Source organism: Tyto alba, unplaced genomic scaffold, assembly GCF_018691265.1.
Source record: "Tyto alba isolate M040663 unplaced genomic scaffold, T.alba_DEE_v4.0 Super-Scaffold_16, whole genome shotgun sequence".
Lineage (NCBI taxonomy): Eukaryota > Metazoa > Chordata > Aves > Strigiformes > Tytonidae > Tyto > Tyto alba.
The window spans coordinates 955,520-980,031 of record NW_024881278.1 but is presented as its reverse complement, the minus strand read 5'-3'; the positions used below and the strand labels follow the sequence as shown (position 1 = coordinate 980,031).

At 40.5% G+C, this 24,512-nt stretch overlaps 1 protein-coding gene across 2 annotated transcripts in view; it reads left to right on the top strand.

The window, feature by feature from the left end:
- The window catches only part of MACROD2 (mono-ADP ribosylhydrolase 2), a 902,990-nt gene that overhangs the window by 805,539 nt on the left and 72,939 nt on the right, over window positions 1-24,512 (top strand). For both annotated transcript variants that reach the window (XM_032994762.2, XM_032994761.2), the window contains exons 9-10: window positions 5,662-5,743; window positions 19,848-19,889. In XM_032994762.2, the coding sequence (XP_032850653.2) occupies window positions 5,662-5,743; window positions 19,848-19,889 (124 nt within the window). The remainder of the gene's footprint in view (window positions 1-5,661; window positions 5,744-19,847; window positions 19,890-24,512) is intronic.

The window sequence follows — 24,512 nt, the reverse complement described above, 5'->3', positions numbered from 1 at the left end:
ACAGCTCATTTCCAAGTGGGATGCAGTCCTCTCTGCTCTTTCTTTTCGGTCAGGCAGACCTCTGTCTGGACAGCTGGCCAGATGTGCTCGGTGCTCGGGAAAAGCAGAGCCTCTGGCAAAGTGGATCACAGCTGCTGCAAGGGGTATGGCAGATGCCTGTGTTGTTTTACAAAGCTGGTATTTCCATCTGTTAGCTGGTTGCAATAGGATTACCAGAGGATCAGATCGCGCAGAGGGTAGGCTGAAGGGGAGACTGTCAGCATCAAGAGCATCATTTCCCAGTACTTTAAGGGGTCAGAAACAGATGTCGGTCTCTTTGAAGTGTACGTCTGCATGTAGTCAGTTCAGTGCATCAGCTCAGTCCTGGGCAGGGAGGAACTCTGTCAGCAAAACAGGAAAGAGAGAGGTGGAAAATGGGGCCCCTGAAGATAAGCGAGAGAGAGATGTGGACTTCAGAACAGTAAACTGAGCTCTTGCCACAGAATTTGAAGAAATTACGATGTGCAGGGACCCGCTAGGACGCTTATAGCCTCATCCTGGGGTACACTAAAAATCTCTTCCTCCTTATTCTTTGCTTCCCACAAGTGATCTCTACAAGGGAGGTCTGACTGAGCAATGAAAGCCAATAGGGCTGACCGAGCAGCCATGGTCCAAACAGAAGAAAAATGTGGGATTGTGGCACAGTTAAAGGTTCAGGGCTTCTTCCTGACAGACACTGTAGTCAAGGAGTCTTAGTGGGTACAGGCGGCTCTGAACTGTGACTGTTAGGGGTATGTTTGAGAAAGTAGCTGAAGATTTAGGGTAATAAAATTTGAATATCAGAAGAACTTTAATTCTTAAGGAGGCAAATATTATTTCTGGTGTTATGGAGTATCAGCTGCAATTCAAGCACACTGAAGTCAATGAAAATCCTCTGTTTGACTTCACTGAGTTGTGAATTAAGTTCTCAGAATGTTTGATAAACTAAAAATGTTACAGCAAGCTTCTGGTGTTCACCATCACCTTACATCAATAGGTCCTAGTGGGATCAGGCAAGGGCATTTCATAAAGGGCTTTGCTACACATACAGTAAGCAGGAAGCTGCTTCATTCTCTTTGTTGTTTGTTACTATTCATTTGATTTGTGATTGGGAAATATTTTTTACCAGTGAGCATTGTTTTTCTATTGTGTCTTTTCTGGTAAAATTTAAATATGATGAAACTTGTTGTCACATATAAGAAAAACCAGTCACTGCCTGCTGGGTAAATATCTTGGTACTGAAATGCATGAAATACTTAGGAGTGTTGAAATGCAGTTGGATTTATTTTCGTTGTGAACTGTTATTTTGTTAGGACACAAGGTGGCAATGACATGGAAACACTCATTAGATAAAATACTCTAGAATATATTTTGATCAGTTTTCTGCTTCAAATCTGTGCTTTATATATACAGCTTGGCACCTGGGTACACATACAGCCATACATGTGACAACATTTGACATGTCCAGTGGATTGTGCTTGGCAATACCTCTTTGTAGCAATGTGTAAGTGCACAACTAAGTATTACTGTCCCCTAAACAGATAGGGGTATTAAGTCAGAGGAGTTGGACAACCTGCCAGAGGCCACAGCAAGAGAGCTGGGATAAAACCAGACATTTTCAATCCGAAAATGTATAGGTGGAGTACAAACTCCTCCTATATCAGTGGCTGCACGCACAGATGTGCGCGCACACAGGCAGTGCCACTGCAGTAGAGGGAAGGGTCCATCAGGGAACTTGGCACGTGCTTCTAGTTTGCTAGGAGGGCAGAGCTTTTCTTCTTATCAAAGAATCCTTAAAAAAAAAAAATAGCGTACAGTTGCCAGAACGCGCCGGCAGACTCTTGTTTTGTTGTGGCTTTGGCTGTGGCGAAGCTCGCGGTTGTTTGTTCAAGCGGTGCGTGTCCATCTTGCCCCGTTCGCCTCCTGCGGGCAGCGCCGTGCCTGGCCGGCGGTGCCCGCGCGGCAGCGGGGCTCGCCTGCCGCCCAGGGGTGCAGCTCCCACCTCTGCCGTGGGGGCTGGGGGACCCCTCCTCAGCTCCCCACTGCGCGCCCCCTGAGCAGCCCCACCACCACCCCCCCCGCCTCCTGTGGGGCTCTGCTAGGCCATTAGTGGGCTACGAGGGAACTGACCCAAGGTGCATTAACAAGTAAACTTAAAACTCACTAGATGCAAAGTGCTCTCAGAGTCACGGTGGGAAAAAAGAAACAAAACCCCACTGAACAAAAACCAGAAGGAAGTATTTTTGCTGCCTTCTTTGTGTTAAGATCAGTGCTGCTGCTATTAAGACCAACAGTGCTTTTATACTCAGTGGAGGGGTTTTCAGTTGATGAGATTTGGCTGTACCCTTGTAAAACCCTGGCAGTAATGATTGTCTCTGGGTCCATGCCATTGCAAAACGGCCTGAGCCCTGTGAGCCATGTGGAGCCCCAGAAGTTTACTGATCCTTATCAGGTGCAGCTAGCAAAACCACATGGAAGGTATTCCCCTTAAAATTAAATAGAGCCTGGCAAGGAGAGCTGGGCCCAAGAAAAAAAAAAAAAAAAAAAGGAAAAAAAAATAATCAATGTACTTGCAGCCTTGAGCTGTGAAGCTGCCTACTAAGTGAACAGCTCATGCAATTTAACTCCCTTCTTCCTGTGCTGAGGCACTCTTAATTTTGGGGTTCTTTGATCCACCTATTCATAGTTGCGAAGCGAGCAGAATTTAATCAGGCTCTGACAGGGGATGGTTGATTTTAATACCAGCCTCCAAAAAAAGAGCTGTCAGTCAAGGATGAGCTTTAATGCCTTCAACTTGCAGCTCCTTTAAACTCCTGCTGCAGTTGAACGGTGCTTGGTCAGCTGTGGAGGATCCAGGCACCTACAAAAGGCGCTGGGGGCTCCCTGGGCATGCTCGGGGGAGTCCCTGGGGGCTACTCCTTGCCTTCGGTAAAGGGGCGAGATGAAACATCTAATCAAGTTGGCATTTCCTAGCCACATGAGAGGAGAGATTTCTTCTTTGAATAAGAAGCGGCTTTCATAAGTGCACATCCCAAAAGGCCTGCTGAGCTTTTGTGAGGAAGCAGGCAAGGCAAGTTTGGAGTCACTTGGATTAAACCTTTCCTTATTGTAGCTGGAGCGGGAATAGTGAGGACGAGGGTTACCGTCCATACCTAATTCCGAGTTATTTTAGATGGGGATGTTAGAGAAAATAGTCAATGACTGGCAGGATGATAGAATATGGTTTAATTTCAGATTTACTATCTGCCAACACATGCCATTCAATCAGATAAACACAGGATTTCAGCTGTCATCACAATATCTTGTGCATACTTAAAAATAGAGCACTTTTTCTCACACCAAGAAGAAATTGAACAGGTTTATATATAGGATGTATACAGTCAGGAGGGTGGAAATTTTGAAATAGTCTGCTGTTTCTAGAGAGATTCCCTATCTTTAAATTAAGGAATTATATTAGAAGTAGTAGAAATTCTCAGGACTGCAGAAGTTTTATCGTTGTCAACTGCTCAGAATAAATAAAAGTAAAGGGAACACCTTGAGAAGTTGTACTATATAAAATGAGGAAAACATCTGTAGTATTTACAGCAGAGAGTATGAGACTATACAGAGAGCAAGACAACTCAGAACTGCTCTGCATGGGAATATCATTCCTCCTCTGGTTTGTAAATTTCTGTCCTTGCTCTTCCATCCGTTCTAGTTCACATATTGGGCCTGTCACCGTAGCGCTTGAATATCTGCTCCTCTGGGGAGTCAGAAATAGAAGATGGCAATCTAGCATCACCCCAGCACTATCCTAAACCAATTTTCACAATAAATGTAATTGAAGCATTCACTGTCTAAAGCTTCCCTCCTGAAAACACACAACTTTACTTAGGTAGAAACTTTCATGCAGGTAAAATGTGGCACCCCTTACCACCGGTGCTTTATGTTATAAATTTGTGAGTACACAGAGGAGTATGGCTTTTTGGCTTGAGCACCTAACCAGTATTTAGGTTCTTTATTATATTACTAGTGAAGAGTAGCCGATGACACAGTCCAGCATATTTTTAAGGTATTTGCTGGTTTGTTTATGAGGTGTGCACAGAACAGCTTGTTTCTGTGAACATCGTATGAGCAGACAGGAAAAGGCAGTTTTCTTGCTCTCAGATCTGCTGATACACTTCCCCAGCAATCAGCATCCGCCCAAGCTGCTTTCTCTCCTCTCCACAAGCCTCTTTCTTCCTTAATGCTCATGTAGCCTGTACCTTCAGTCTCATATTTCCTAACTGATTTGCTCTCTCAGATTTTGCAGTCAGCTTTGATTCAGAGATGTCCTTGTTAGCAACTACTAGCATTTTCCAGCATAACCGATTGCTGCCTGCTCTTGTTCCTTGGGATTCTACCAGGCTGCTCCAAAATGAACTCTAAAACGACGTCCTGAGCTGCTCAGCATAATGGTATCTTTGAAGCCAAGACTTGTACTTTGCTTCAGAGAGCATCTCTACCAAAAGGACAGCATTTTCTACTGAAGATAAGGGAAAGAAGACATTTTTTAAGAGCGTTCCTCCCGCCGGTTTCCCTGCAGGAGGGAGGCTGGTGCTTTTGCTAGCATGTGCAAAGGCACTCTTGAGGAGCTCTGCTATGACAGATCATCTGATTGCCCATGGAGACACGAGGACAGCATAATTCCAGCCAAGATGCTGAATTTCCTATTGCTTGGACTTCATCCCTTTCTGGTTAAGCTCTCATGCACTTCAGAGAAAGACTTGATTATTGGGTTGCAGGTCCCTCAGCTCAGCCATGGGAGGGTCTTTTCCCCAGCTCTCTCCCGGAGCTGGGTTTTGGCTGCAGAGGCAACTGGTGCTCAGCTATGCAAACAGATAAAACAAAGAAATAGCAAGGGTAGAGTGAAGTCCAGTGTGGTTGTTTTTCAGTCCTAAAGGCTTTGGAATTCTGTTTAGTTTTTGGTTGGCTTTTTTTTTGGTCTCTTGTAGAAAATCCTTTCACATGCAATAATCTCCCAATTTATTTGAAATCATTGGTGGGTGGTGCATACATTATGGGCTGTGGTTTCATTGATATGCTCAGCCTTGCTAAGTAGATGGCATATTAAATGTTTTATTTACCCTGTGTGCTACCTGTCATCTAATCAGCTTTTGGTTTTGCTGCATTCTGCTTGTATTATAGCAAGAGTAAGTGGTTTCATGTAAATTAAAACCGCATGAAACCTTTTAAAGCCATTTTAAAATACTAAATGGTTTTGCAAATAGGTTTGTCGGACAAGGATTGGAAAAAGAGCTCTTTGCTTTCCCGTTTACTCGTTTGTATGCTTATTAGAAGCCCCCCATGTGACTCTTTCATCAAACATTGCATCCCAGTACTCATCTAGAATGCCAAAAGTCATTTATACTGTGCTCAAGAGTGGTTTGCATGAACAGGAGGCAGTTAACAAAGAATAGAGTTGTGAGATACAATCACAAATGTTATTTTATAAATTACAACACAGATGCACAATACAGTCAAAACATGCATCCCTGTGATATATTCTTGCTTGCCTGGAGCATAAAAGCATGTTGGCTTAAAAGTTCCTTCACTTTTATTAACTACTATTGCCAATGTTTATGACTGCGATCATTTCACTGTGAATAATTTTGTTTCTTATAGGTGGATCGTATCATCTTCTGTGTCTTTTTGGAGGTTGACTACAAAATTTTCAAGAAGAAAATGGGCGAGTTTTTCCCTCTAAGTAAGTATAGTAATCGACTGCCATCTGACTTTAAAAAATTATGCAGTAGAAAGACAACAGTTGGCATCCTTTCTTCTTTCCCTGCCTAAGCCAGATATTAAAATGTGAACTTTCTTTAAAGATCAGCTGTACGTAGAGGCTCTAATCCTGGACAAATGCAGACATTTAAAATTTTTGAACCAGTAAAACTACTTGTAATACTACTTTTGCAAAATGCAGGCCTGCTTTTGTATGCTCAGTACAGCTAGTTTCTTCATTCTCTGCTGTATCCATCTCTCCTCCCGAAACCTGGTGCATGGCAGTGGCTCACTTGACTCTGAGAAGAAAATGGTTTGCACTAATGTATATACACTAGTGTATATTGCTTTTCCATGCACTTTGTACATGCTTTGCTCTTTCATTAACAATGCTGGTAGGGTTTCTCTGGGTCTGAAAAGATACCGCAGTGGTTAGAGCCCAACTGTATCTGAATGAGAACTTTAAACTTGAGCTGTCCCTGTGCAAGAGTGAATGGGAGAAAGATGGCTCTCACTGGAGCACTTGGGAAATGTTAGCCATTCATCTTATGTTTCACACAGGAGGTTACTTTCCAGAATTTAAGAAAACCTGATGGATAGTGAATTTGTTATTCTCCTCCCCCATGTGCCTGTGATTTATTTTTATCGTATATCATTAGAAATCTGTGTTCAGTTTTTTTATCAACCCTGACCTTCTCCCATTTTATTTTGTTTTCTATGACATCAGTCCTACTATATGTGACAAGATCGAGATTCTAGTATTTTGTTTTATCACCCATTTCAGAAGTGGCAGTCACTTAAATACTCCCCATGCCTGTCTGTCTGGTGGAAAGGGCCTTTGAGAAATAGGAAGCAGAGCTTTGGTGTATTCTGAGTCTCCATTAATTCTGCAGGACCGTGTTGTCACAGTAGCCACAGTGTTTTTTTCCTTTCACTTTGGCTGGTAGTATGGAAATTGTGATGCTTCTGTCTCATCTCACTAGAACAAAGCTTTTTGTAGATGACTTTGTAATCTCCAGTTTACAATGATTGGCAGCTGAAACTTAAAGACCTATTGAATTATTCAGGTAGCATAGAATGGTGTCTAACTGCTTAATAATATTTTTGTCTGGAGCACATTGAACATGCATTTCAAAGACTGCATTCACATCCAATCCATTCACTGTGTGATTTTAGGTTTTCTTGGCAGTGTACCCCAACACATAAGATAAAGTGGCAGTACCCCACCTGCTGTTGCTGGCTCTGTGTCTGCCCTTCAGATTTAGCAAGAGTAGACTACAGTGTCATTTTGTCAACAAATTAGAGCATTAATACTCACCTTCATCATTAAGGTCTTTGAAATAATGGATTAAAGCCTGATATCATTGTCATAAATATGAAACCCACTTGGGTTTGAAAGCCTGAGAGACAAAAAGATGCTTCAGAGCTGAAGCATGGCAAGCGCAAAGGGGAAAAGAGAGGAAGATGGGAGATTTATTTCTTTTTTGGGTTTTTCAAAACCTGATACTGTTGAACTCCTGTCTACAGAGAACCTGTGTTGTTGGATGTCATGTTATATAAGACTTATAATTGCATTACACGACATTATATAGTTGAACAGTTGTACCATAGTACATATGTTTATTCTCATGCATTGAAAGTTATTACAATTTTTTTGCTTGAACTGAGACTGGACATTTGATATGTGACCATAGAGAGGAGGTTGTAGTGGGAACCCTCTAAGGTGCAGGAAATCCTGTTGTTTGCATGTATGTGGTTATGCAAAAGTTTGATCCAATGCTTACACTGACAGCTGTCCAGAGAAAGATGTTTTAGTTCTCAGCAGCCACAGTTTGGTATAGATTGCTAAAAGATCTTAGGACCCATTTTCATAGGCTCCCCGTTGCGATTTTCTCATAAGTAATGATTCTGAATACTAGTTTTGATATGCCTTAATGATGCTGGTTTCCAGAAGGATCAGACCACCTACTGGCTGGTGAGCTGGAGCTTTAAAGGGATCCAAGTTTAGCACCTAAAACTTTATCCCTGACTCAGAGAAGGATTTCCTATGGTTAGATCGGTAGTTGGTGATTCGGGAGATCTGATTTTAATGTCCTGTATCACCAAGGACATTTGGTATGCCCTTATACTAGTCACTTAGATCTTCAGTTTGGAAGGAGACAGGGAGAGGCAGAAAATACACGTTACCCAAATGACTCTCCATTAGTATCCCCGGAGAAACGGTCAGTACCTGGGTCTGTCTCCTGGACAAATGCCCTAATGATTAATATACAGTCTCAGGCTTTCTTTGCCATCTTGAACTGACACTTTTCTGCAGGGTAGCTCCATTTCAACAGATGTCAGCTGAAGTCAGCCCCTTCCTAAATTGCCTATAGCCTGTTGGTGAGAACATCAGCTGAAGGTCTGGATGGCGATCACCAGATGGCCATCATGTCTGCTGTTTGTTCCTTTTTTCTGGTCTCCTGTGAATTGCCATCTGCATTTAACATAGGAGACTTTGATGAGTTATCAGCAGACTGCTGTTGTGGAGATATTCCATCTCTGCAGGACTGGTTTCTTGCACAGAGGACTTAGTCAACATGGCTCTGTGTCAAGGAACTAGCAATTGTCTCCACCTTTGGCAATAAATTCCTGATATTTAGACTGTGGAAGGAATTGCCAAAACTCTGGTGGTTTTGTTTTGTTTTAAAGTGAATCTATTAATGTAGTGAAATGAAAGTCTTTAAGGATAGACTTGCCCTAAATTTAAATTGATAGGACACTATCTGAACATTCACAGGAGAGAATAACACTCAGATATTGCTTTCAGCTTAGAGAAAAAACATCAAGACATTTTTAAAGTGTGTCTCGCATTCAGAAACATTATGAAATACATCTACTTTAATAAATGTGGACAAAAATGCTTAGAAAGAAGAATATATTCATGGAGTTATATACATAAATAGTTATTACTTTAAACCTGGTGCATTAATAAATCCAAAAAGACATCCAAGTGCTTGAGCTAGTCAAGTGATAATGAAATGAAGCTAGAGTTACACCTCAGTGCACTAGAGTAAGTGGAATATAGATATAGGGAAATTGTTCCATTAGTTGAACATATCATTAGGCCTATTTTGCAAGTGGAATGCCAAAGAAATTAGTCGAGTAATAGTACCGGTATTAAGACAACTGCCAAGAGCCTTGTCATTTGCAAACTTTAAATATATAGGGGGAAGAGGCAGCCTTCTAAGTAAATTCATATCTTAGGAGTGTAGCAAAGCTGTTCAGTAACAGACCAGTTGTCACAGTCTCAACATTTCTCATTTAATCTCAGTAATCAGTAGCCTGTGCAGAATCCGAGCCAAAGCCAGCATGCTCCAAGGGGGAGTGCCACTTAATCTTTAGCTCATACTTAGGATCTCATCCTAGTCATTGTCCAGAAAAGCACTGGTTTAGAAAGTAAAGGATCCTGGTCCATGCAGAATTTTCTGTTGAACCTCTGGGATTTTGTTTTATATGTCCTGGTAGAAAACGAGTGAGGGTGGAAGACTGTTTTGGTAGAACAACTAACCTTCTGTGCTTAACATGGATCACTGTTTTCATGTATGATGTGCAACAGTGATTTTTCTTTTTTTTTTTTTTTTATTTTTACCAATTGCGTGCTATCTCCTAGTGGAATGAGATAGCCCAGCTATTCTCCCTTCAGCCTTGTTGGGAAATTCTCTCTGCTTAATCTGAGAGAATGTCTAGCTACATATCTTTCAGGCAAATAAAATATCATTGCCTGCAGTTCTGGCTCAGATGTGTAGTTCTTACATCACTGGATTCATTGCTACTACTATTATGAGTGAGCTTTCCGGGAAAGGAGCTGAACATTCGTACCATTTTTTCTCTTGGAATTCACTGTTTTTTTCTAACAGAATTCTACATGAAGCCTGAATACTAGGCATTTATTTTGTTCCTAAACATATATATTTATAAGACTGACCAGGAAATTATATAAAAACAGTCCCCCTTGAAAAGCTAGATTTACCAACATTTACCTTACAGTGATATGTACTTTTAGAATGCTATTCATAGCAGTAAAATTAAGAGTATTTGTAAACAGTTGCCACCTGGAGGCAAAGATACCTTTTTTTCTTCCTCCTGTATAATGTGTATACCTACCTGCTTAATATGACAGATAGATAACCTTGTAAGGACCTTTGGCAAATGCTTATTTTTCATGGTGGCTGTTGTATATTATGAAAGGTTTATCTTAAATTGTAATGCTTAGAGTATTTCTGAATCTACCACCTGTTATCAGTGGATTGAAGAAGGGAATCATTTTTTCTGAAAATGTTCTTTAGACAAAAATGATGTTATAAAGGGTACATACTCTGAAGCTGCAGCATTCAAGGTTATATTACATTCTTACTACTTTAAACACAGTAACAAAATTACTTCACTAAAGTATCACTAAAATTGTCAGAGAGAGGGCAGGTTTGCACTTTTATTAGAGCAGTTGATAGATGGAAGATGCAAGCTTTTAAATTCCATGTCCTTTCAGAGCTAATGAAAGGATGCTGAGCCCAAGAGCTTGTTCTTTTTTATTTATTTATTTATTTTTTATTTTGAGCCATATCAGTTGGTGTTAGGAAAAGGGAGAGAAATTGCTTCATCTTGAAAAAAAACTTTCTCTCCCCTCTATTCCAGGTTATGACATCTAATGCATTTTCTGCCTTTATCCTGGTTGATGAAAGCACTGTCCCCCCTACCCAAGACATATGGATAAGAGCTACTGTCTTACATTAATCCTTCTGTTACTTCAGGAGGATGCACAGCATCCTAGTTGTGCATAAATGTGCAAATATATTACAATTGCAGAGGAAATTCATTGTTAAGAGATCTACCAGGCTTGGAATCAAATTGGAAACTGTCTAAATGGCTGAATGAAGGGCTTTGTATTAAAAAGGCAGATCCCTGCACTAATACGTGAGTGAACTTTTAATCAGAGATTGTAATTTCTGTACTGTACTGAGAAGCATCACCCTCTTTGCTTAATATGGCAGACTTCACTGGGGCTGAAGCGGTCCTTAGTGTGAGCAACGGAATCATAAGTTAGCCCTTAGTAAGTAATCCTGTATCAAATGGGTAATTCGTTTGATAAATTTAGCCTCTCTATTTGCATTTGCAGTGTTCATGAGCCGATTCCTTTCCTTAATTCATCACCTGAATGTATTCCACAAAATATTTTTCATGGGCCTTATTTTACTGTGTGGATAGGTGCCAAACGGTTTACTGGCAGTACCTGATATCCTTTATCTGAGACTTCACCTGGGTAGTGATTTGCCTCGTAAGTCATGAGGCTCTGGTTTTTCTGACTGGTTCAGGCAGGCATGCAAAGGCCACTAGAGCTTGGAGCACCCTGGAAATGGTCATTAGGGGAGTAAGATTTGGGGGAGTTTGAAATCCATTTGGCCTCCTCCTCCTGATCAGTGAGAGCCATCCTGAAGGTTTTGGTTGCAACTACTTTTCCCGTCTCCGTGCAAATTTTTCAGGTTCTCCTGTTCACAGCTGATAACCTCCTGTGTTTTCACAGGTTTAAACTAGGGGCAGTCAGACTGTCATCTCCCCTTCTTCGCTGCTTTCCTTCGCAAAGCTCTCAAGGCACGGCACTGTGGATGGGCTGAGTCCTTGCTGATGACACAGAGCCTAAATTTGTGTCCAGATGCCGGCTATGGGTACATGAACACGTCTGGGGCTGAGCAGAAGCTGGGACAGAGCCACAGCAACCGCAGCTGGGGATGTGGTATCACAGCCCTTGGCCTGCGCCCTGGTTGTGGGCAGGGCCACCTGCAACCCAGGCCTATTTGCTGGAAGGATCAAAACGAGTCCCACTTCCCTGACCCCACAATTCTGATGGAACTGCGATCCCTGCTGTCGTGTTGGGATGCTTAGGGGACTCCCTGGTTTCTCTGTGAAACTTTTGACTTGTCACTTGGAGGTCCTGCTTTGCTTTTCAAATGGTGAATGAGGTGCACGGTGCATCCCTTTCCAGGGCTATGTGTCAAGCCATTGAGAGCATACCAGGGTACCACTGAGTATTTATGCATTCAGAGCCATCTGGCCTGCTCTGCACTCCATGCCAGCATTTAATGTTCCCCCCAGATTGGAAATCTCGGGGAGGGGGGATTCTTGTGTTCAGAGAGAGACGAGTGAGGATTCTTCAGTGGATGGAAGGCAGCAGTGGTTTTTGAGAAGCTGTGGCACACTGACAATTTCACATGGGTGTGAAATGCTCTCTGCACCCCTTTGAGCTGCCTTTGTATTGGAGGACGTCATCCTCAGATGGCTTCTGCAAGACCCCTTGCTGCAGGGCTTAATTCAAAACAGCTGGGGAGGAGCACAGCCCTGCTGTTTCCAGGATGGTTCTTTGTCCCTCAGCACCAGACTGAAGGAAGCACCACCCAGATCCGGGAGCTGGAGGAGCCTGTGACCTGGAATAGGATGCTGACTTTGCTCAAGTTCTCTCTCACGGCACCTACAGATCCTGATACTGTACACCTCAACATAAATAGGATGCTGTGAAAACTGTTCTCAACCCAAAAGTTTAATATAGCCATAGTGCTTAAAATATCTGTCCATTTCAAAATGTGCCTGAAACAACTTACCTCATAAAATCTCAACCTAACTAAAAGCTAAATGTGTTTTTAAAATCATGAAACAAAATTTTTCTATGGCTTTTTGTCTTCATTTGCCATGGCAATGACTGTGCCAATCCTACCACTCATTGCAGTTGTCTGTCTTAGCCCCTTTTGCCAGTGTCTCGATATAGTGCAGGAGGGTGAACAAGAAGCAGCACAGGAGTGGTGCTTAGGAGGCAGAGTATGTAACTGATAGCTCGGATACTATTCAGCATCTTAAGAGATATGCAGACCAAGAGAGGGTTCCTGGCACTTTCTAACATGTCAGTGTGTTTCCAGTACCTAATAAAAAATTAATGGGCATTTCCTGCTTCAGTTTGAATAATATAAAACTTCCTGATACGATCCCTTCTGAATTATTTCCTGGCTGACTACTGACAGAGCACTGCTCTAGACTATGTTTGTGTGTTGCAAGTATTGGTCACCTCAAACCTTGGTCTGGGATCCTCTGGTCGTATATGGTTTGACAGATGCTTATGATATTGTTTGCTATACGGGCTGCAAAAGTGTTTGCTTCCTCACTCCTGATAGCACCAATGGCACTGCTTGGACCAGGGTTTGGGCAGACAATGGGATCATAAACTACTGAAGTGCTGTTGTCAGCTTTTGCTTTGCTAAGTGAAGCTTCCTCTTCTTTGCTCCGGTAGCATCTTGTAGACATTTTCCTTGCCTCCTTTTGTAAGTCTGATGATGGAGCATGCAGTGAATCCAGAAGTCAGGGGAAATGGCTGTTTCTGTGTATTTGTCCACTCACTCCAAATCCCTGAACTCTCTGGCTCCTGGGGGACACCTGGGTAAAGGCTGCATTGAAACAGCAAAGCGGCGGGTGATGAGGATGTCCTTGAAGGCACAGGGGTTGTACAGATGCACGACCGGACTGCTGCATGTGTTAACAGCATGAGAGAGCACAGTGAAGATGATGAGTATGGTAATTACAAAGGTGAATATGAAGTAATTATTTACCATCTCTTGTGACACAAGAAGTGCAAGGTGTCCTGGAAAATGATGAATCAGGATGAAAACAAGCAAAAGGAAGTAGTTTTTCACCCAGCACATAGTTAGGATATAAGAATGCTTGCTCTGAGGTGCTGTGGAGCCTGTAGGTCCTAAATATAGTTAAAAAGAGGATTAGCTCAACCAACAGAGGACTGGTCCAACAGTGGCTATTAATCACCATGCTCTATATTGTAACCTTAGGCTCAGGGAGAGACTGGTAGGGGGTGGGAACTGTATTACCGTTCTGTTCTGTACTCAGTCCTTCACACACAGATGCCTGGCACCAGAAGGTGAACAAGCAGAAGCTTTTTCTGTATAGCACCTTATGTGAATACTTCTTTGATCAGCGATCTTTTCTCCCTGCTGTGTTGCGTATTGTGGCATCCCATGTAAAGCATTCCAAATGCGTTTTATGTCATGCTCAAAAATACCCCGTCCTCTTTGGTCATTGACACTGAGTCACTTCATGTGCTTGAGTGCTTCTAATTGCAAAGAATGCAGTTAAATTTGTGTTTGTCTCATTTGATTGCCTCTGCCTTAGGTTGCTGATGAGATTTTGTTGGAACCTCGTATTTAGAAATGTGTTGCCACCTGCAAAACATACCATTTTGCGTGTGACTACTACATTAGCATACATGTGGGTGAAAAATCCACTTTAGCACTTCTGTAAACAAAACTCAGTTGTTTTCAGTATTTTAAGGCAGGGAGAAAATAAGGAACTTTCGCAACAGGTTCGTTTTTAAAAACTTCCATATATTTTCCTGAGGAGTGCCTCATTCCTTTTACGTAAGGTGGAAGCATCTGGGAAATAGAAATCCAAATCTGATCCTGGCTGTAAGCACCATTTCCTGCACTGGAACAATGTTGTCCAGTTCACTCGCAGTGGGAATGGCAGCTACTGCATAGCCTTTATATGGAGCTGAGGCTTGTACGGGTATATGTATTTTGCAGCAGATCAAGTGATACGGTACATAAAAGAAGCCATCTGTGTGCTGACAAAAAAACCCAGTGTCTAACTTCTTAGGAGCTTGGTACTAAGGATTTCGATTTGACATGGCTTCAAAAACTACAAACACATTTTACATTCAGTGAGACTCCGGTGTTGTGGGACTGGTGTAACTAAGCAACACGGGAAGGAAAACTGCACTGGTGTTGCAGTAAGGCCAGGATGTACCGAGTGTATCAGTGGAGGTTTCTTTATAATCAGACTAAAAAATTTAATTCAACTTAGTAGCAGGTGGAGGTTTATACAGTGCCTATTGCTCTGCTTGCAGGATTGCATGATTGAAGGATCCAAAAGTTCAGAACCAAAAGAAGTCCTATGTCTTCTTGCAAAACAGAATAATATGCTCTTTTTGTCTTACCTTTTGCTTTTTTACTTCTTCCTCTTATGAGCACCAAAGATGAGGGAAAGCTTTCTGGAAAATCTAATTTTTTACAAGTAGATGTGAAGAGAATCAGGCCTGGCTTTAGTTGATCTCATCTGGCAGAGGTTTTCAAATCTGCTTTTCCTCAAAGAAAATGTTCCCTTTTTCTGTGCTAGTGGTTAGTCTACTGTATTCTACTAGTGGGGAACAGTATTGGAGGGATCAAAACAACCGAAAGAACCTGTGAGCTCCTAGGTTGTGGCAAGCCTCATATGTATGTTTGGTCTTCATCAAGCCCTAGGGTATTCTCATGTGGTTTACAATACTACAGAAACATTGACTCTTTTATGTTGAGATGTACATAGAACTTGTATACTATAGTGAAGCTTCTGTTGAGTAGCAGCACTGATTGTAAGCAATCAAAAAGTGATTTTTCAATTACTGAGGATTGAAAATGGACATAAGACACATGATTATAAAGCTTCCTAGGGATATTAAGATGATAATGTAGACAGGTGGGTAAAGCTTTGGGACCAAGTTTTGTAAAGACAAGTGTGGTAGAGAGAAATATGGAGAGTGAGAACTCACTTGGTCTTTCCAGCTGCTGGAAACCTGATATTGCGATGGTTTAGACAGTTTACATCAGGCAAGTACCCTGGCCCACCCTGCTGCCCACTGCAGGATTGGACACAAGAAGCTTGTCGTTTAATCAAGCAGAGACTACCCCAAAATGAGATCCATTTTCCTCAATGTTGTGAGACTGTTGTGCTGCACATCCTCTGTTATTCTAGTGGAAACTGTACAGACAGATCATGGAATACCTGCTAGGGAGATGCTTGACGGCAGGAACTTTTTCAGCTAGGCCCTTATTTTTGTATCTCAGATAAGCTCAACAGGATAGCTGCAGCTGTCAGTGATGAAAGGTTTTATGGGTTTTTTTGGTTTTGGCTTTTTTTTGAGGCATCAGCAGTATGATTGCCAACTTTGTCACTTCAATCTCCGGTACATCTCTGCCCATCTCATCACCCTGCTTGCCAGTGTGTGTGTATACAGGCTGCAGAGGGGAGTTTGTTCTGGTTCCCCAGTGCCCTCCCATCCCCTCCTCTGGTTACATTCAGCGCACGGAGCTGCACTTGCAAAGAGGAGCAGACCAAGACATGGGGGTTGGCTGGAAATCGGGAAACGTCCGGAAATCGGGAAGCAGCAGAAAGTGCTGAGAAAAGCAACAAATCCTGAAGGATGAGAGGAGACGTCTGAGGAGAGGTTGGAGGAAGGCAGGGAGGAGCTGGCAGCATGCAGTGCTGCTGGGGGAGTGCTGGCAGCCTGGGGTGCAGGGCCTGAATGCAGATGAAACAGCAGCCTTCTGCAACGTGGAGCTGGCTCTCATGTAAGAGCTCTTCAATGCATGCACAGTTAAAAATAAAAGGTGTTTGTACAGCATTGACTCTCCACGTGCTAACATGAAGAAGAATGCAAATAGAAGCACGAGCAACGAGGAGGAGGCGGTTTAATGGCTTTGGGGATTAGCAGCGGTATTTAGAGACTTTCACCTCTCTGTTCCTAACATAAATCTTAACACAGATTGATGGTTTTAGCCATCTGGCTTGTGTTTGCTTGTATGCAGTGACTAGTGAGACAGAGAAAGAACCTGGCCAGCAAGGCAAAAGCAAAAAAAAAAAAAAGTATATGACAGAAGTCCTCCTCTTCTCCAGTGTCAATAAGAGCAGGTATGGTGCAATTTTTCTGTTTCACAGAGCTGGGCAGGTAACAAGGGAGAGGGGAATGAAAGAGTAACAGGCATCATTTGGAACATGACTCTACCAGGGAGCCTGTGACTTATACAAATGTGCATGCTCTGAGCAACATGCTCCCAAATGCAAAACTCTGCGATCTTTTAGAGATATATTTGCCCCAGATAGAATGAGAGATAGAGGGCGAGTTTCAATCATAGGTTGACTCGACTGTAAATTATTTTATACTTGACTGGAAACTGTTCTCCCATACATCACCCATCTAATACCTTAATTTTATATACTATAGCCCGACTTAAAAGCTGGAAAATTTTGCACTCTCATCCATATGACACATTTTGGATTAGATGGCTTCCTTGTATCCTAAGTCTTCTAAATCCTGATGCAGGTTTTCTTGGGGGTGGGCTGACCGTTGCAGGGAGTTACTGTCAGTTTTTCTCTCGCTCTAGGCTGCAAGGTCTGTCATTTCTTTTCCAGCAAGGTCATCTTGGTGGAGCTTCCCAAAATCCAAGGCTTTAATACAGAAGCCATGTGAAAGGTTACTGTTCTGCTTCTCCAGCCAAAAGAGTAAGCAAGAGTGGGTACACACTTACACACACCACAGCATGTTTTCCTAGTCAGTTGTTTTACAACAGCTCTTGAGTAAGGGTGAGAGTTACAGAGGACCACTGGTCTTTCAAACAGGGGAGTTTGGGCAAGAAATATTGATGCTATGTCTTTAAGGAAATATTTACTAGTGTCAGAGATTCACTCAGGTTCTTCTGTGGTTTTACTCAATTTTGCCTTATGTTTGATTGTCTATGGTGTGTATTTCAAACCAAAGCAAACCTCTAGAAGGCTTCCTCTAGGTGGGGCAAAAAAATGTATAGGGAACATAAAAAAAAACAAACAAACAAACCCTAGGTATTACAAATCTAGTTTATAGCAATCCCAGCACTGATTCTGCTTTATATTAGGCATGTGGAGATTCAGTAAAAAAAAAAAAACATTTTTACTTCCTTTTGTTTCTTCAGAACCAGTAACCAAGAAACTGCCTGTAATATTCTTGGAGGGGGGGGCGGAAGTGAATTACTTTGGGACATATATTTCTAAAACACTGGTGTTTATCTCAGATAATTGGTTCTGGCATAGAGCTCTGCCAACTAAACATGGTGTTTATCACTTCAGCCAGCCACACCAAGGTCAGTGACACCAAGGTCACCACTATATATTTGACAGGGAAGCACTTCCACCAGATGCATTAATAGTGTGAGAGTAAGAATTGTAGATGGATGAAGTGACTGGGGAGTGCTGTGTGCCAAAGTGAAACTCAGATTCAGATCTAGATTGGGGTAGAATTTTCAAAGGCACAACAATGACCTACAGATCATGTCACCAAGCCATTGGGAGCCCAACTCCCATTTTCAGAAGTGACATAAGGACTTTACTGCCTTTCAGTGAGACTGACGTTCATTTTCTTAGAAAAAACAGCCTTTAATTCACAATTAGTTCACAAAAGCAGTCTCTGCCTCTTCATAATTATATTGCATGATAACTTCACTACTTTTTAATGACATCAGATTTCTTGTCTGTGTCCATTATCACCAGCTTAGAAGCTATTCTGTTGCTTTGGGAATTTCGTATTCCAAGTCACTTACAGCACTATAATTAAGAACTTCCGCAGAAGACCAGGTGATATATGTATGTTAAGATATTATATTCTGCTGATTTAGTATCAACTCTTAGATTAATTTGAAATTTTATCATGCTGGTTTCCTTGCAAATGCTTCCATGGAAAGAACACATTATTGGAAACTGAATAATTAATAATCTCTGTCTTAACCAAACGTTTTCTGAGTGGTTTGTTGAAAAATGGCAGGACTTCAGTTGAAAATCCTGGCTCTGTTGAAGTAAATGGCAGAATTCCCATTGGCTTTAACAAGATTTTTCATTTTCTTATCTTAAAAATTACTTGTCAAATCTCCTTAAAGTTTCTGCGTACAAATTAATATTTGTACAGTAGGGGTCCATGTGCCTTTTTGATCTCCAAAACAATTGTTTGCAGAATAAGAAGAAAGGAAGAAAAATGTGCAGTGACTTTTTTCAGTCCTGATCCTTTGGGCTGAACTAAAGTGCACTTAAGAGAAACGTAACCTGCTGTCGTTTAGTGGCTTCTGAAAGTCCTGCCTTCCAGACCACGTCTGAATGAGATGGAAGGATGGATACAGATCCATCTATTGTAGATTCACAAGCATCCATGAAAATTCTCATGCTCATAATTTTAACGTTTGTACCAAACATAATTCATAGTGGAGGCCTTTATTATTAACCATTTTTTCTGCTCTTAGGCTACTTAGAATAACGTTTCAGTCTCGAAATCTTGATGAAAGCAGAGCTCAATCCTCATAGTGTGTATCACAGCATTTGGATCTCAGCAGAGTTTATAGTGTAAAGACCTGACCCTGTAAATTAGGACCTAAATACTACTGTTAGTTTCCATTACCATTGATCATAATATTGCAAAACTTCTTTGGATTCCAGTGGTGGTGGCCATAATAGGCACATGTGTGAGTTTGAGAGATGTTAAAGTTTAGACAGAAATTGTAGGCTTGCTACAGAATTTGAACATGCCCAAATCCATTTAAAAGGGTATAAATGGAGTCAATATGAATTAGGAACATAGTTAACATAAACATCTGTGGTCGGTGAGCTCTCCATTAGATGATTAAGGCTCTGGAACATTGAATCATCTAGATGTTAACTAATGCTAATATTTTTTTCCTCATCAAAACGAATTGCGGTAAGAAATTCCTTTGTTACTGAAACGCAACTTTTTGCAGAAGGAATCTGCTTTCTTCATATATCATCTTAATACTTACAACTGTTCTGTTCTTGGCTAGCCCAAGTTTGGTCTTAAACCTAAGTCCTGTCTGGAAAATTTATAGTGGTATGATTTCTGGATAGCTAGCTGTTTTCTTAACATAGCCAGTTGTTCCCAGGAAGCAAAGCAAACTGAAACTTGACACGTAAGCCAAAAACTCTGCTAGAAAAGAGAATGCAGTTTCATTTTATACAAGTAATAATTTGCAGAATTCTGTAAATTATGCAGAGTTTTATTCCCTGTCTTTATTCCCTGCATTTTCTGTACCCGGAAGTAACAGTCTAGTATGAAAACTTTCTTTTCCACTCCATCTACAGATATCAATGCAAAATGTTAAATGGGAGGAGGCAAGCTCAGATACAGACAATTTGAAACATGGAATATTGCATTTTAGATGTTTTCTGGTATTCTTACTAATCATTTTATTTCAATTTTTTTTTTTTGACAGATGATACTAATGAAGAAGGAACTGACCTGAGTGAAGAGACAGGTGAGTAAACAGTGTTTTATGCTAAAATACATATTTTCTCCAAAGCATCAACCAAACTGAAAGAATTCTTGAAACAAATTGCCTTGGTTGTGATAAGTGGTGCCAATCATTTATTGCCAATGTTATGACAGTCATCTCTGGTTTTTAACATAACATAGGGCAAACCATCTCTGATAATAAATAGTACATGGCAAGAATGGCTGAGACTACCTTTTTAATGTCATCATCTGTTATGAGCCTCTGCGTGATACTCGATTGCTTTTTATTAATAACTAGTTTGAACATAAATGGGAAATAATTAAAATTCTGCAGTCTCTTTGTCTGTAAAAAGGTGTGAATACAGCGATTCTTGAGTCATTTGCAATTCTGATATGCAGCCATGATTTGTTTGCAATGAAAATGGTAGCAAAGCTCTCATGCAAACTCTCAAATGCATTGAACTTGATTGGACAATATTTCAGAGAACTTTTTTCCTGGTTGTCTTGGTTTGCTGTTTAAAACAATTGCATATGTTTAGGACTTGTGGATGTGGATAGACTTGAAATGGAAATGATGGGTAGGTATAAAGGAAAGAAAGGCCTAAGGAACAAGAAAAGGAGAGGACAGAGGATTAGATGTCTCCCATGATGACAAAACCTTTCAGTCAGAAGACTTCTGCTAATTTTTTTTGTAGAGAGTTTCATCAACTTGATCTTCTTGATCCAGCTTTCCGTAACAGGCTTCCCCCACAGCCCCCTGTGTCACCTTCCCTGCCGACCTTCTCGTAGAGGTTCTCAGCAGACATCTCCTGTTCCATAAGAGACTTCTGTGCAGTGAAGAACCTCCTTTTATATAGCATAGCTCCCCCTACTCTTCTTCTCTGCATCTCCTTCCTAACCAGCTGGTACAGGGTCTCTGTGACCCTAGTACCATCATAGCCCAGTGACTGCAGGAACTTCCAGTTCTTCTCTTTATAAAAAGATATGGGATCAGAAAGGAAAGCCACATGGAGAAAGGCAGAGATATTCCAGCCAGAAAACAGAGGTAAAAGCTTTTGAAGCAGTATGTTGGCTGCAAGATTGTCCTTAAGACAAATGGATTATGATGATTTATGCAACCAATTAATTAGCTTAGAAATTCAAAATACTTGAAGAATGGTTGTATGTGCATAGATGTGAAAACATGGATACAGACAGATAGATATGTGTTACACTGATGGATTAGCACATTCCTTTATGGCTGTTCTGGCCTGTTGATTTTATTACATATAATTACTTTTTGGTGTCAAGATTACTCGATAGGAACTTTTAGAAATTTTAATACAATTAGTGTGATTGATATAGTTACGTACATAAAAGTAGAAAAATAAAGACTGTCATTATACAACAAATATTTACCAAAGATTATCCTACAAATGAATTTGCAGTATTCATCTAACTTTTCATTTTTTACAGTTACCGTGTCATGTATATTTTATAAGCTAAATTATTTTGCATTTTTGTCTTGCTTTTATGAAGATTATGCAAATTACATTGATTTTTTTGTTTAAAAGCAATTTAAATTAGAATTAAAAGGAAGTACATTTCCACTTAATAGCTGGTCTCTTCTTTCTTGCCTTGTATCCTTCACAGCTTCATTGATTTAGGTGAAGCTACATAGCTGCTCTGCGAAATTATCATTGAATTAAGTCATTTGAGGAAAATGTTTCCCTAACTGTCTGTTTCTTTGTGCATATAGAGAGCTGAGATCATATCTTCCCTCACAGGTTTGCCTGTAGGGTGCTATAAGTTTCAACAGCAGATAGTTGGTTATTTCTTTATCACTTGGATGTATTTTGGGAATCAGTGCATTGATTGTCAGCAATCAATACCTACATGGCTAAAGAGAAGTATCTTTTGTATATGTGCACCAGTAGTGGGGCAGATATACAAAAGTTATGCCCTTTTGACCTATTTGTGTATGGACTTTTTAATGACTGTAGGACGCGTTTGCAGGAACTATAAATACAAGCGTAATTTCTGCATTGAGGGGAGGTTTCATTTTTATATTCAGATCTTTATCAGTTTGAAGGATATCTGCCTTCCACTGTAGTAAGGGAAAAATAGAGTAGTAACTTCTAGTCACCGCTTCAAGATATTAATTGAATAATCGTTCTTCATTCCACTTGACTTCATGGGTCATGACTTCAGCAGATGGGAGTCAGCAGTTGGCACCAATATTGATGACCCTGTTTTTCTGAGCTGTCCATATCCAAGCTGCTTTGGGGTTATTTCTCCAAATCCTAAATTTAAGATTAAAAAAAAAAAAAAAAAAAAAAAAAAAAAGGAAACCAGAAATGTTTGATTCCTGGAAAGCACATGTTGCAGACTACACATGTACATAGGACTTTTTGGAAGAGATTCAAATATTCTAAAGTACACCTAATTTCCTGTGCCTCCAACTTCCTATTGGCTAGATGCTTCTGAGGGCCAATATCAAACCAAAAGAAGACACAGAGAAGTGCAGGAATACAAATGATTCATTGTATCTGTACCAATTTCTGTTTGAAGAATGTAGTAGAATGAGGTGGAGGTTACAGAATTGGTCCTAATTTAAACCTGGTGGCAAGAATTAGAGGAAAAAAAACTGATCCTTGTCTGGTGTCAGCTAAAGTCAGTGGGAGTGTGGGATTATGTCCATGGACTTCACTGCACACCAAACTAGGCCTTGGGAACAGCTAGGGAATTAGCTGGGAGTAAGGAATAACAGGTGACCAAATGTGTGTATTACTGAGTGATGGATACATTATGAAAGTAATCTATCTTGTATGTCTACAACCCTGAAGTGCAAATTTCTAAGTACACGCAGAAAGGCCTTTCTCTCTATGCTTTCTCTTCAAAATAAATAAGGGAATGTCTTAATTACATCTGCCAGATAATCTCCATTAATATCTACATTAATACTATAAAATCAACAGGCATGAATGATCATATTAGCGAGTTAATCACATAATATCACTGCATATATTGGATGTTCTAGAATAAGAAAAAATCATTTAAAAATAAAAAGTAACCTAGTCTTATTACATTTACACACCCAAGACCACTCTTTTAACGATGTTTGACTCACAGGATCTTAACCCATCAGTTTGTTATTCTGGATGCTATGTCTTGTAGCAGATGCTGACTTAACGGCACCATTTGATTCAATGTGCTTTGATGTTATCATATGTCATACAGTTTGCTATTAGAATGGCTTGAGTCAGGAGGGCAGGTATAGTAATAGTGGGTATGGATCTCTGCAGTTCTATATCTCAGCTTTTCTTTATGAATGATTTCCTACATAGGAAAAGAGAAGGACCAGATCACCTAATAGCATTGTCTACCTTTAACTTCAGTGATTTAACGCTGTAGAGTCATGGTGCTTAATGTTTTAAGCTCCATTAAGGGAAGATTATTCTAAACTTTAGCTTCTGAAGGACTTGGATTTTATACCCATAGATTCACATATCCATGCAAAGAAGCATGCAAAATAAGCCCTAATACTGCCATAATTATGTGCGCAATTGCAGTGATTGCATGTGGAAATTATAGAAGCATGAGCTATTATGAGAAGCACAGTCCAGATTCCTACAAAATAGTATCACATTATTATGCACTGACATAAGTTAATTTGCTTACCATTAAAAAAAAAAAAAAAAAACAACACAAGGAAAAAAAAAAAAAAGAAATAAAAAACAAACAAACAAACAAACAAACAAAAACACATAAAAGGGTTTCAGTTCTGAATCTATACTCTCCCTCAACCTGTTCAGCTTCACTCTCCACCAGGTACCAAAACCTTTTGACCTCACCTGTATGAATGTTGCCACACTGCTGTCTCTCATTTCCCATCTAATACTTGTTAATAATAAATGCCTTGCTGGTTATCCTGTTTTTATCCTGAGCATCCTAATTAACCACTTACTCATTATTTCCGAAGCCACAGCCAGCTAGAATGGCAGGATGAAGGATCTTGTTCATACTAACAAGGGAAGCCCTATTATAATCACTGCTGTATAAATACAGAATTTCTTTGTGTGTTCTACTGTATGCACACTCCTGGGCACTTTTTTTGGAGGGAGACTTTCTCTTTTATTCCGAGATTAAAATAACAATCACGTATAACCAGGGAGATTTGAAAGTTGCGAGGGATTTTGGGAATAGAGACAGACTGTGAGATTTAAGTGGTTTGTTGACCCTCTGAATTAGCCTATAAAGAAGAATCATTTCTCCTTGTGTTAGAGCTCAGAAACCTTTTTGCACAGATGATCGCGATTTGAAAAGCTTATAATACGATCAGTTCAGACACCTGTCTAGGTGAGCTCTTTTTAAACAGAAATTTGCAGGCAAAATTTCTATAATATTTGGCTGAACTATTCTGAAATACCTACATACTGTTGAAGAGCAGAAGGGGTTAAGAGTTGTATTTTGACCATAATAAAAAGACATTATTTTGAAGCCTTCACAAATCCTTTTCTGTCACTGGAATGAGGGAAATCTGTTAAAAAAAAAGCAGTGAAATTTTGATTGAAATCTTGTTCTCCTGGGAGAGTGCCTCTGCATCCTTTTGTGAGTATTTTAAGGTTTTTTATAGAGTGCAAAGATTGTTTCTTTTGAGATAGTA